At 40.8% G+C, this 13,160-nt stretch overlaps 1 protein-coding gene across 2 annotated transcripts in view; it reads left to right on the forward strand.

The window, feature by feature from the left end:
* SCN10A (sodium voltage-gated channel alpha subunit 10) overlaps positions 1–13,160 on the forward strand; it is a 101,593-nt gene that overhangs the window by 48,742 nt on the left and 39,691 nt on the right. For both annotated transcript variants that reach the window (XM_031952469.1, XM_031952476.1), the window contains exons 12-15: positions 3,966–4,331; positions 5,693–5,819; positions 8,780–9,018; positions 11,281–11,454. In XM_031952469.1, coding sequence (XP_031808329.1) covers positions 3,966–4,331; positions 5,693–5,819; positions 8,780–9,018; positions 11,281–11,454 — 906 coding nt within the window. The remainder of the gene's footprint in view (positions 1–3,965; positions 4,332–5,692; positions 5,820–8,779; positions 9,019–11,280; positions 11,455–13,160) is intronic.

The raw sequence follows: 13,160 nt of genomic DNA on the forward strand, positions 1-13,160 counted from the left end.
ACCCCCTCTGGGATACTCCCTTCACTTTCACCCCTCCTCATAGGTTGGGTTACTAAAAGACAACAACTACCCTCAGGGTCTGAAGATCAACTGTGGTTATTCATTCATAAAAACTGTAACTCACAATCTTCTACCAGTGAGTTTCCCCCTGAATAGTCAGCCCATAGATATAATTAAGTCTTAACAAAAGCACTAACAGTTCAGTAGATACCAAACACTTTCCCCAGATAGACTCACCCCCAAAGGCATGTGTTTTCCTTGGAGAAAGTGGGCACATACTTAGAAGACATACCCATAAGTTGGATGTGGATATGGCCAAGACAGTTCACAACTGTGGTAAAATAGCGTCTCTAGATTCTTTCTTTTCTTGAATGGTCTTCATAAATAACCCTGCTAGAGTATATTTCTCTGCTTTTCCAGTGACTCAGTCCTGGAATTCCCAGGTTCTCATCTTTTCCACATCTTGAGTCTTAAATGCCAAAGCTAAACTGTTTTGTTTTTTTTTTTTAGTTCATAGCAAGCCTTTAAACTTTTTAAAGGATTTCTCTGTTTCTGCCTCCTGAAGAGTTTATATCCCTTTGATCTTCTAGGTGGCCCAGAAAAATCTCAGATTTATTTTCCAATTCCTGAAAAGAGAATCTTATTCTGAGCAAGTAATTCTGCTATTAATAGGGAATGGGGGAAGAGGAAAGATAAATTCTCCAACTTCCACCAGAGTTTGGGTGACTCTTGGGAGAGTTCCTGCTGGAACTGTGTTCATTCCATCCCTTTAAAAACCCTCAGGGGTTTGATCAACTTTTAGGATAGCCAAAGACCTTGCCCATTCTGATACCATAAGAAAAGGGTATTCTTACTGTAGAGAGTTAGATGAGAGTGTTCATACTTGTTCAATACATTAATACTTTATCATCCATGATTCTATCAAGTGATGATATCACCTGACCTGGGGCAGGAAAGAATTGAAACTTCCCCCTTATGTTTCTGAATATAATATTTCAACTACTGTTATTTTTCAATTTTGTGAAGTTCAAATGACTATTTAATATGTAATAACTTTTATCTTGGCTGTTTGTAGGATCACTTTCTTTGTCTTATAATACTGAGGCTTAATAATGATATAGCTAGGTGATTTTAATTTGGGGTTCATTTAACATTCTGAGAACTTTTTATAATCTATTCATTTTAATACTTGAGGAAAGATTCTCTTGTATAATGACAAAATCTAAAGTTCAGCTTCTTTTCTTCAAGAAAAATTGTGATTCTTAAATTTTATTTCTCTGATCTAATATATACTCACCACATTTGTCTGCTTTGCTGCCAGATCTTTTTCCAATTCCATAATTGAAATTGCTTTTTTCTTTCCATTGTGTCATCCACTATGCTGTCTTTAGTAATATAATTTTACAGTTCATCAAAACTATTATTTTATTTTTTTAATTTTAAGACTTTTTTTCAATTATCAAGCATTTTTTCTTCCTTCTTAACAACTAAGAGAAAGAAGAAAAGGAAAGAAAAGAAGGAAGGAAGGAAGGAAGGAAGGAAGGAAGGAAGGAAGGAAGGAAGGAAGGAAGGAAGGAAGGAAGGAAGGAAGGAAGGAAGGAAGGAAGGAAGGAAAAAAGGAAGGAAGGAAGGAAGGAAGGAAGGAAGGAAGGAAGGAAGGAAGGAAGGAAGGAAGGAAGGAAGGAAGAAAAGAAGGAAGAAAAGAATACCATTGTAACAATCAAGCACAAGTGAGCAAATTCCCATGCTGGCCTTGCCCTTGATAGCATTGAAGCATTTTAGGAGGTAGAAAACCTCACACTAACAATTAAACCATCCATTCTCATAAGCCATTTCAGCTTGCTCCAACACACCCCTCTTAGTAATCCAATCTAAAGAGTAAAAGAGATTAGTCTGACATGACCTGTCCTAAGTAAAGCCATGTTATCTTTGTGCTCAGTACTTCATTTTCTCTATGTTTACTAACCATCGTTTTAATAATGCATTGTAGACTCTTGCCAAGAATCAAAGCCAGGGTCACCAGTCAACAGTTTACAGATGTCAACCAGTAATTTGTTAGGGGGGAAAAAACAATACAACATTTTCCTGTGACTAATCCTGAACTCTAAATCTACTCAATATATTCTTTCAAAGATTTCTGGCTATTCGGTAACTAAGTTTGCCAGTTCTCTTAATCCCATATGATGTCATCTGTGGGCTTGGTGACTTGAGTTCATTGAGAGTTTCAATTCTCTAATAGTCGTTTTTTTTTTCTTTCCAATATAAAAATCATTCATCTTTGCAAAAGAAGTGAATTAAATATAAGTTGAGTGGTTCCACTTTCACCTGATCTTCCATTATCATTGCCCCATCCACTTTGATCAGTAATTCTATTCTTTCTTTGATTTTCCTCTCCCTCTAGTAGCCCCTTTACTTGCTTAGCATTCACCACAGGCTCAGATCTTTGTGTATTCTTGACGCTATGCTAAGAGTTCCCTCCATTACCCCTCCTTGCTTAATCTGAATTGGTTGATAAATTCCTTCTGCCCTACATCAGTCTCTTTAAATTATTTTCCCCTTTTTCCTGTCCTGTATAATTTTTTTTGTCTTTGAAAATGCATCCTTGAGAGCTTCTTAAACTTTTTGAGCTAATTTGTCAGGTAGAATTAATTTTAGGAAATAAGACCCTGCTTATAATTTCTTTAAACCCTTTGAAATTGACTTTTCTCAAATCCAGCCCAGGGATCAGAACGTGTTCTCCATCTCTGAGGTTCTGGGAATCCATGCCTCTTTTCTTTTGATGTTTTGTTGTGGGTCTTTTCTCCTGATAAGCTGAAACCTGGGATCCTCACTGCTGCATATAATCTTGGCAGATGGGTTGGTGATTGAGTTGTCCCCATGAAGAGCCTACTGAACCCCCATATCCTATATCCCTATATCTCTCCTGTATTTATAATACAGTCTGATAAGAGAAGTAAAGGTTAGGATAATCAGGTTTTAATAGAGTTGCCAGTACCTTCCACTATCCCCACTGGAAATTATGAATTTTTTCCTCATACTTAATGGAGAATTATGTTTGAAAAACCACAAACCACTCAACTCTTTCTGTCCACTTCCACCCCCATCCCCAATAAATACCCTCACAGAATCATTTTATTTCAGAAAGATATTTAACTGGACTCCACTAAAATCAATTTTTCCTCTTAGCATTCTGTCTTTGGACAAGTCCCTTCCATAGTCTGGGGCTCAGTTTCCTTTTCTATAAAATGAGTGGATTCGATTTGATGGCCTCTCTGCTCCCTCCCAGCTCTATATCTAGCTTCAGATGCCTCATTGTAACATAGAGGGAAGCCTGGGTTTCCAAATGGAAGCTTCTTGAAGCCAGCCTCAGGAGAAAGCCAAATCCTGTTTGATTTTGTATCAAATTTGCACCTAGCAGTGTAGTTCCTTATGCCTTTTTGGTCTCTACCTGTAATTTAACAGCACAAGGAAATCCTCGTAGGGAAACATCCTTCACTGATACAAATTCATAGCTCATCTAAATGTTTATTGCCTCAAAGAGTTGCCTAAGGAACTGAGAAGTTGAGGGACTTGCTTAGGGACCTACAACCAGGATGGGTCAGGGGAAGGACTTGAAAATGAAACTTCTTGGCTCTGAAGCCAGCTCCCTATTCCCCACACTGCACTATTATAATACTATACGGCAATAATGCTCATTCCCATAAAAATCATAGAATTATGAGTCATTGGAGCCTGGAATATAACCTGGAACAATAATAAGTAAGAGAATAAGTTACTTGGAAAATTAAGTTTGACACCAGAGAAGGGGTGATTGTCAGGGGCAAAAGATTTCTCAGGAAATAAGAAAAGGCCAGTTTCAATTAAAGATGGCTCTGTTGTTCTGTAAGTTGTTTTGTTTGTTTTTTTTTCTTTGTTTTGTTTTCTTAATATGGCTTTCTCCTTTTTCCACTGGGGATGGTACCCAGTCTTTCCTTAGCATCAATTATGGTCCCAATGGCAATTCAGGCAAGAGAAGGTACAGCTATGGAAACTTTAATCTCAAGAATCAAGATGGTCTGGATTCTGTCTTTACTGACGATGAGAAAACCACCAGTAAGGACAATGAGAGTCGTCGAGGGTCGTTGCTTTTGGCACATATGGGGCGACGCTTGAGTATGCAAAACCAAAGGATCGCTTCATCTCAGTCTCCCATGCCCACCTCCAGGCAAGACGGCAAAGAGCAAAGCAACCCTGGGGAATGCAATGGGAAGCCTTCTTTGCTTGGTGGAGACCCCATATCTGGGAATGTCACATCTTCGGGGGAGATCGAAATATCTGGAAAAGTAGATATGGTAAGAGGGGAAAGCCAGTATTGGTTAGTCTGGGATTTAGAATGGAACAACCCAAGACTCTTTGAGAGAGATAGGACTTCAGAGGCCATCTGGTCCCTCCCCATGTTTAATGAGAATGCCCTCACCAGCACCCTCAACAAATGGCTATCTTACTTTTTGCCTAGAGTTTGAATGGAGGAAGGGAAGAAACCTATTTTGTTATGAGATGATCCATTCAATTTTGGGATAACTCAGATTATTAGGAAAATTTTTCACCATCAAATTTTAATTTGCCTCTTTGAAACTTCCATTCATTGGCCCTGATTCTTTTTCTCTGGAGGTGAGAAGAATAGATCAAATCCCTCTGTCACATGACAATCTTTTGGTTAATTGAAGACTACTACCCTATTTTCTCTCCACTCCTACCCCATCCTTTCTTCTGATGCATGATTTCTAATTTCTTTCATTGTCCTTCACATTCCATGATCCCGAGGCCCCTCATAGATCTGGTTTCACTTCCTGGTGCATCCTCAGCGAGATTTCCCTCACATTTCGGCAGGATTTCAATATCCACTTTGTGACTCAGATTCAAACTATTTGTCTCAGATCCACTAGGACACTGGCTATTGAAAACCATATCATAGAAAGTCTAGATAAAGCAGATAAAAAGTAGAAAAAGTGATATGACTGAGGTCACCAGATCACCTGCATTCTTATCCTGGTTGGCCATTCACCAGTTGTGTGATCTTAGAGAAATCACTTCCCTTTTGGGGAATTCTTTCATTTGTAAAACTGAGGAAAAGCATAGAAACCTGGGGGTGGAAGGGATCTCAAAAATCAGCCAGTCCAAACTTCCATCAATTTCGGGAATGCTTTCTATAATAGGGACTGGACTGGATGATCTCCAAGTTGGTCGATTCCACACATGTTTATTATGTGCTTACTATGTGCTAATGCTGGAAATACAAAAGCCAGTTGAAAGAAAGATTACTACCTTCTAATAGGGGAATAACACATTTTTTAAAAAGCTGAAAATGGGAGTAGAAAGGGAAATGGGGGGTGGGGAGGGATATGGCAGAGGAAGTGTGCTGGTCTGGGTGCCCTCCTTAAATGGGGGTTCCAAGAAAAGCCATCCAATGAGAAGGAGAGGAGTTTCAGGGCAGAGAATACAGCTCCTCCCACCCACCTATTCCTAGCACCCCCTCCTTCCCCAATAGTGTCTCAGAAGCCTGGTTGCCACATTGTGTGAGCCACCCTTCTATTGTCCCCCTCTACATCTTTCCCCTACAATTTGCATCTACATCACCCTTCCCTACCAGTGATGATGCTGAGTGAGTCCCATGGGATGGCTCCCCCCTGACTGCATGTTTGTATGTCCACAGACTTCTGAGGAAGCCAGAAAGAAGAACACCTTGGCAGCCCACACCTTGTCTGCAGAGTATTGCGATGAACCATTCCGAGTGAAAAGGGCAGTGAGTGTAGTCAGTATCATTACCTCTGTCCTTGAGGGTAAACTGTCTTTCACTTTAATATATTCTCTTTATTGCTTTTGTTACAGTCCTTGCTAAGATCCACCACCAAAGTTAGCTTCATCCTGCCCATGTGGCTTTATCTTTCACATCTTTATGGAAGTTTATCACCAGCCACCCCCATCAGTCCACACTGGGATATTAGAAATACTTGACTAAGGCCAGAGTCATTTCTTGAAGGCAAAATGTCCGCATGATTTAGGAGAAGAGCTAACTTTATAAGGACCCAGAGCTGGCTAACAAGAATAGAGCAAGAGAAATGGAGATTCCATTGAATTCAACTCAAAAAGCATATATTAAGTACTTACTATGTGCAAAGCAGCAAGACAGTATAGTATAGTTGTATTCAACTATATAGTATAGTTGGATTCAAAGTTGGGGTCAATTTTGTGTCTGACCCATACTGGTTGTCTTTTAACGTCTCAGGGACCCAAATCACTCTCCTGAGAATCTAAGCTATAGAATAGTTGCCAATCTACAGTGATAGAGTAAATTTTCTTATTGGGAGTTTCTTACATCAAGGAAATCATGGGTTTAGCCCCTAACAAGGGACATATAAAGACAAAAATAGAGAAAAAAAACCCTAAAATTACATCTGAAAGTAAAACAGGAATCCAGAACAAGAGACAAAGCAATTACTAGGGCAGGGCCATCAGACCTTTGTCCTAGGGCACCAAATTTAGAGGGTCCTATATTCCTGGAGAGCAGAGAAACAGACAAATTTAGCATCGTGTTATCAGAAATAATAGGCTTCCTCTCATGTCACTTCTAATTTCATATTAACAGAGAACAGAATTTGTGCCACTTGCTCTGGGAATAATGTGTGATTAATGTATAGCTTTTATATCCCGGGCATAAGAATTTCTAGCAGATGTTCTAACATGAAGGGCACTCATATATAAAGAGAAACAGATAAGGAGGATTAGAAGGTCTGAAGGCATCTTGGTCAAGAGATGAGCCACTTGGACAAATAGGTCCAAGAGATGGAAAACTGAGACTAGAGGACTGTAGAGATTTCTGAATAAAGAATAAGTGATACTACAGGAGTGATAGAAATATAACCCTTAATGCTAGAAATCTAGAAAACAGATCCAGAAAGTCCCCAATAGAACCAGTTAGCCAAAGCTTGTTCTCCATTGGTGTTGCAATGTCGAGAACCCAGTGCCAATGTGAGACCTCAAGAAGTTCAGGAGCTCAAACCCTGACTCTGACACGTGCCAGTTGTGTGAGAACATGGACAACCTCCCTTACCCTTCTCAAATCCTTGGTTACCACACCTGCCAAATAAATCTTAAAGGGTGTCCATGAGGCTTGTCTCCTAAAGTGCCTCATTGATTTTAAAGTACTAAATAAATGTCAGTTGTTATCATTCAAAAACTTTGATTTATCTTGAAAAACTGTTTTGGAGTGACTGAATTAGGTGGTTGAGAACAGTCAGGAGCTGGGATTATGAAATATACCTGTTCCCAAATGATGACTGAAAGGAAAGGAAAGATAGGAGCAGGAGACCTAAATCCCCAGAGGAAGAAGGAGACTGAGCCCCCATGAGATGTGACAACAGATATGGTCTCCTGTGGGACATTCACTCTGCAGCTGGTCTTTCCTCCATGTTCATGACAGGGGAAGCAGCCAGTGGGCTGTGGATAATGGACAAAAATCCTCAAATAAATCACAGCTAATTGCTCGGCTTTGGGTTTTAGAAATGTTCCTCAGGAGGTAAAGGAATAGATTTTTAAAATATAAATTTGGGGAAATTTTGGGTTTGGAAGCTGGTTTTCTATGTCTTCTCCCTTTGGATATAGAAGACAAGCAGATAAGGGATGACATTATCATCCCTTGGGATGATCCCTTGGGAGTAGTGAAGTCCACACAGATTTCCCCTCTCAGAATAATGGTTTTTAAAGGCTTCAAATTTGTATATGGATTCATACATATGCATATGTATAGAATACATATAATCACAGAGGAAGACATTTATATTTAATTATGGTTATTAAGATATTTTTAAAAACAGTCTTAGAACACTAGGTTAAGAACTTGTAACCTAAACCTTATCAAGAATTATTACACTTCTTCTGTAATAATTGGGCAGTGGATTTGAAGTCAGGAATATTTGGATTCAAATTCTACTTCTTGAACTTACTAACTGGGAAAGTCATTTAGATAACTACAATAATTAATCAATTAATAAACATTTAGAGTTAGTTAGGGTTAGGTTTTCTCCAAGTGTTTCTTCCATAGAAATACTTATGAACTCAGAAATCTGAACAGTCATTCTGAAGTGTTCCCTTCCTTTTCCCTTTTCTCTGCTTTTGCAAATGAACAAAATCTGGTCAGTGAATTTTGAGTGGTACAGAGATGAAGAGTTCCAAAGACCAAGTCTACAGACTCATGTTTGTATATGTGATGAGTTAACTCTAACTTCTATAAGGCAGGAAGAAAGCCAGCAAAAGTTTAGTGAGATGAATTTCAGAGATCCCATCCTGAACATTGAATAGAGAAACCAGAAATAATCCAGACAAGATCAATGGAGCTGATGGAATGGTTCTCTAAGGCAAAGCTGAAAGTTGGAAGAGATCATCCTGGATACAAGAAGACTGAGGGACAACTTAATCAAATCTTTAAAACATTTTTATAACTCAATCCTCCCCTCTAATGTTATAGTTCCAGAAAGGGCTGGGAGTCTTCATTAAAGCAGTAAGAAAGAATCCAGTGAAACATAGAGAGGAACTTTCTAAATATTGTGATTATTTAACCCTGGGCCAGGGGGAGAGGGATGTTTGGAATTTCTATCCCTGGGGCTTTTTTAAAAATTTGGAACCCCACATGAGGTCCTTCCTAGCTCAGAGTCTGCATTTCTTTCCATTCTGTGCTTACTAGAATTTTTTTTTCTTTTAACATGTAATTGAGCGCTTATGGGTCGATTCTTATTTTATTTAGAACTTGAAGAATCTGAGCAGAGGTGCCCCCCTTGTTGGATCCGCTTTGCTCGGAAGTATCTGATTTGGGAATGCTGTGAGACCTGGCTGAAATTCAAGGATCTGATCTCAAAGATCGTGATGGACCCTTTCACGGAGCTCATCGTCACCCTCTGCATTGTGGCCAACACTCTGTTCATGTCCATGGAGCACTATAATATGACCCCATCCTTTTCTTGGATGCTCCAAACAGGCAATATAGTAAATCATATTTTCTATTAACCGACTAGTGGGAAAAGGGGCAACATCAAACTTCAGCTGATGGAAGGAATGGGAAATACCATTGAGGAAAGGTTATGTCGGGGGCAGGTGGTTGGAGGAGACCCTTAGTTAGCGAGGCGGCTGATTGCAGGAGCTAGAAGGAGGATGGAGAAAGTGGGTAGGGTGGAATGCTGAAGACAAAGGGAATAGCAAAATTCAGATTGTGCCATGAGGTGAGTGACAGGCTCATGTGACTGAAGTGCCAGGAAGGGAGCTGGGCTTAATTTTCTTCACCACTAATTGTGTATACCTGGGTGAGTCATCTTACTTCTACAGGCCTCAGTTGCCTTGTCTGTCAATATGCTATCCATCTGATGGCAAGCCATTAAGTGAGTCTCAAAGTCTCTTCTGGCTCCAAATTTTATTATTTTAGGATTGGAAACAATCTTGGTGACTGTGCTAGATCCTTTGGGATCCTTCTCCAAGGAATCATGCAAATGTCAGCTCCATCGCAGTATAAGGAAAAAATACCTTTGCCTGCCTTGCACTTAGTGCACTTCAGTAATGGAGCTGCCCCCTCCAGGGAGGCAGCTTGCAACCTCTCATTGCTGCCCATTTCTCCAGGGGCTCTGGTCCATAATTTTTCATTCAAGGGCATCAGCGGGCCATGTCGGCCATGATATGCCGTCCCTTGTTCTCACTTTGCTTTCCAGTGCACATTTTTGCTCCACTTCTTCCTCTCCAAACAGAATGGGGAACTCTCTCACCTCCGCCCTGCATCTCTGCATCGACCTCTGGGTTCTCACTGGTTCTCATTTTTCTGCCTTCGCTGCCTTCCATGACCCAGATGGCAGTAAGCGGGCTGAGGTCAGAAACCACAGCGTGACTTCCCAAACACAATAATGCATGTGATGGACTTTGCCGGACAAAGGGCCTCACGGAAGCTGTTGTTGTTAGTGATGGAGATGGCGGGTTATCACCCAGCCCTGTCTCCTCAGCCGGCACCTGCAGAACGGGGCCCAAATTCAATACATGGCCCGTCGGGCTGGAGGCCATAAGCGAGGCAAGAGAAATGTTCATCTGCTGCGTTTTATCTCATTAATTGTGCTTCACTGAGGAGGTTTAAGTAGTGGACCAGACACAGCTTCTCTTAACAGGAGTAATTAGAGACACTCCTTCTCCCCATCAGGAGCAAAGCTTTCTTTCATATGGACCTTCCATGTTCTTGTGTGTATTGTGGATTATGTATATATGCATCATGTACACATACAAATATACAGCCATATGAAAAACTAGAATTTATATAATGTTTATAGTTTGCAGTGCATTTCTATAGAATCTGACCCACTTGGGAAGTGGGTATCGTTATTATCCCCATTTTACAGATGAGGAAACTAAAGCCGGCTGAGGTTAAGTGACTTGCCCAGTCACTCATTTAGCATCTGAGGCAGCATTTGAACTCATGACTTTCTGATTCCAAGTCCTACACTCATTCCACTGTGTCACCTAGCTGCCTTAAACACACTAGTATGTATAGAAACATACACATGTTTATCCACACGTGTGCATATAATATACATGGTCATGTATAAACATGTGTATGGATATACACATGTATATAGATATACAATAGAGCTATATGTGTGTGTTTCCATACAATAAATATAATATTCAGGCTCATGTATAAACATATGTATATGGATATACATAAGTATATAGATATACAATAGATACATGTTGTGATTCATGGGATATACAGATAGATATGTGTGTATCCATGCAATAAATGTGCATATAAGATACTTGCTTGTGTATCTAGTGTATGGATACATACACACACGCATATATCTATATATATCTATATATCTATATATATATATATATATATATACAATAGAGATATATGAATGTGTATCCATGCAATAGATATACTATTCAGGCTCATGTATAAGCATGTGTGTGTGTGTGGTTATACACTTATACCTACGTGGGAGAATATATCAGCGGATCAGGGAGGGAAAGTGATTTGCCCACACACAGCCCAGCAAAGGCAGGTGGGTCCAGACACGGAATACCTTGTCATCCCACCTCCGCTGTCAGTCTCTCTGTCGATCTTTCAGGCTGAGGATTCTGGTAACTCTGTTCTATTCCGAAGGGAGTTTAAGCAGGAAGGTATATGGGGGAACAGACCCTCAGCTTTGGTCCTGAGGGAGAAGATGGCTTAGGCTCCAACTTGACTGAAAACCTCTTCTCTCACCACAGTTCTTCACAGTGATTTTCACCGCTGAGATGGTGCTCAAGATCATCGCCTTCCATCCCTACTATTACTTCCAAAGGAGCTGGAATATCTTTGATAGCGTCATCGTCACCTTGAGCCTGGTGGAGCTGGGTCTGCCCCAAAAAGCGAGCTTGTCGGTGCTCCGCTCCTTCAGATTGGTGAGAGCTCTTCTCGGGAAGTTTGGGAAATGCCCCTTTATTCAATTTAAGTCACTCATCTCCACTCTACAAGTCTGTATCCCAGAGGCAACGTGCCTCAGGCGCTGGGTGTGCAAGGGGAGGGGGAACCCACAAAATTGTTCCCCCCTCAAAGGACTCCCACTCTCCTGGGGAAGGGGTGACAGTAATAACAAGAATAATGTTTCTGTAGCACCTACTATGCGCCAGACACCGTGCTAATGACTTGCAAATATTTTCTCACAACAACCCTGGGAGGTTGAGGCGATTATTATTCCCATTTTACAGCTGAGGAAACTGAGACAGAAAGAGACTAAGAGATTAGTATGTGTCTGAGGTGGGATTTGAATCTGGGTCTTCCTGGCTCCAGACCATCTAGCTGACCATTAATATATCCATGGAATTATATCTCAGCCATCAATTCAAATATGAGGGACATGAGAATAATAATAGCTTTAATAGAATGTAGAATATGTCAAGAAAAGTTTTTAATATAATTTTTAATATAATTTATCAGTAATATTGTTCTCCCTGAAAAGGGCAAATAGAGTCAGGTTGGGAAGGGCTTTGGAAGGCAAATAAAGGATTCTGCGCCATGGCGTCTGGAGCCCTAAAGTCTAGAACCCATTGTGCCATTAACTGTGCCCAGACATCTTTAGAATAAAGGCACTGATCTAAATCCAGGGTTCTTAATACAGGATCCATGAATTTGGGTTTGTTTTAATATGTGGAGAATGACTCCAAAATAAGTAGGTTTTTTAGTAATTCTGTTGTTTTAAATTTTATACATTTAAAATGACTGTTCTGAGCAGAGTTCCTAAGGCTTTACCAAGTTCCTGAAAGGCCTACATGAGGTCTCAACATGAAGAAAGAGTTAGTCGTGCTCAGCTTGGTCCCAGAAGGCAGTACAGGAACTGCAGAGAGGGAGATTTAGGCTTGAGGTGCAGGCTAACTTCCTTGCTTTTAGAGCCATTGGGCTATTCTGCCTCGGGTGGGGAGGGCCCAGAAATCTTCAGGCAAGGCTGACTGACCCTTTCTGATGTAGGTTATTCTATGTATGGAATAGATTAAGTCACCACTAAGGTCCCACCCACCTCTCAAATTCTGGCTGTTTGTAGACTGAGAATCAGACACTGGGAAGATCCCAGTGTTTGGGAAATACCCAGGAAATACAACCTATGGAGACTTTCTCCAGTTGTCTCTGAGCGAGAAACCCGGAGGAAGTACAAATAGTGGGTCTGTATCTTCATCTTGCCTGAAGGGCCCCTGGGTGTCAGAGCCTCATCTGCTACCTTCACCCTTGGAAAGAGATCAGGTTACCAGGCAGGGGATGGAACCACTTAGATGGAGTCCTTGCTGTGTCTCAGATATTGCTACTGTTCTGACCTTAAGGAAGAATTGGAAAGTTGGGGCTGGTTGGTTTCCACCATGGAACCTGCTCCTTGCCCTTCACTCAGAAGGATTTGGGGCAAACTCTTCCCAGAGTCAGGGGACACTCCCCTCCAGGACAGCAGCCCCATTCTAGTCTGAGCCCGCTATCTTTCTGCATGGCTTTCACAGGAGTGGACACTGGCTTTCCTCAGTCAGGGAAGCTGCTATTTCAGACTCAGTTTTGTACTTTTGTCTTGCACTAGGCTATAGCCATTTTTGTGGTTGGAAAATTAAGAAGAATGACTTTTGCTTGGGCC

Source organism: Sarcophilus harrisii, chromosome 1 (assembly GCF_902635505.1).
Source record: "Sarcophilus harrisii chromosome 1, mSarHar1.11, whole genome shotgun sequence".
NCBI classification, from domain to species: Eukaryota; Metazoa; Chordata; class Mammalia; order Dasyuromorphia; family Dasyuridae; genus Sarcophilus; species Sarcophilus harrisii.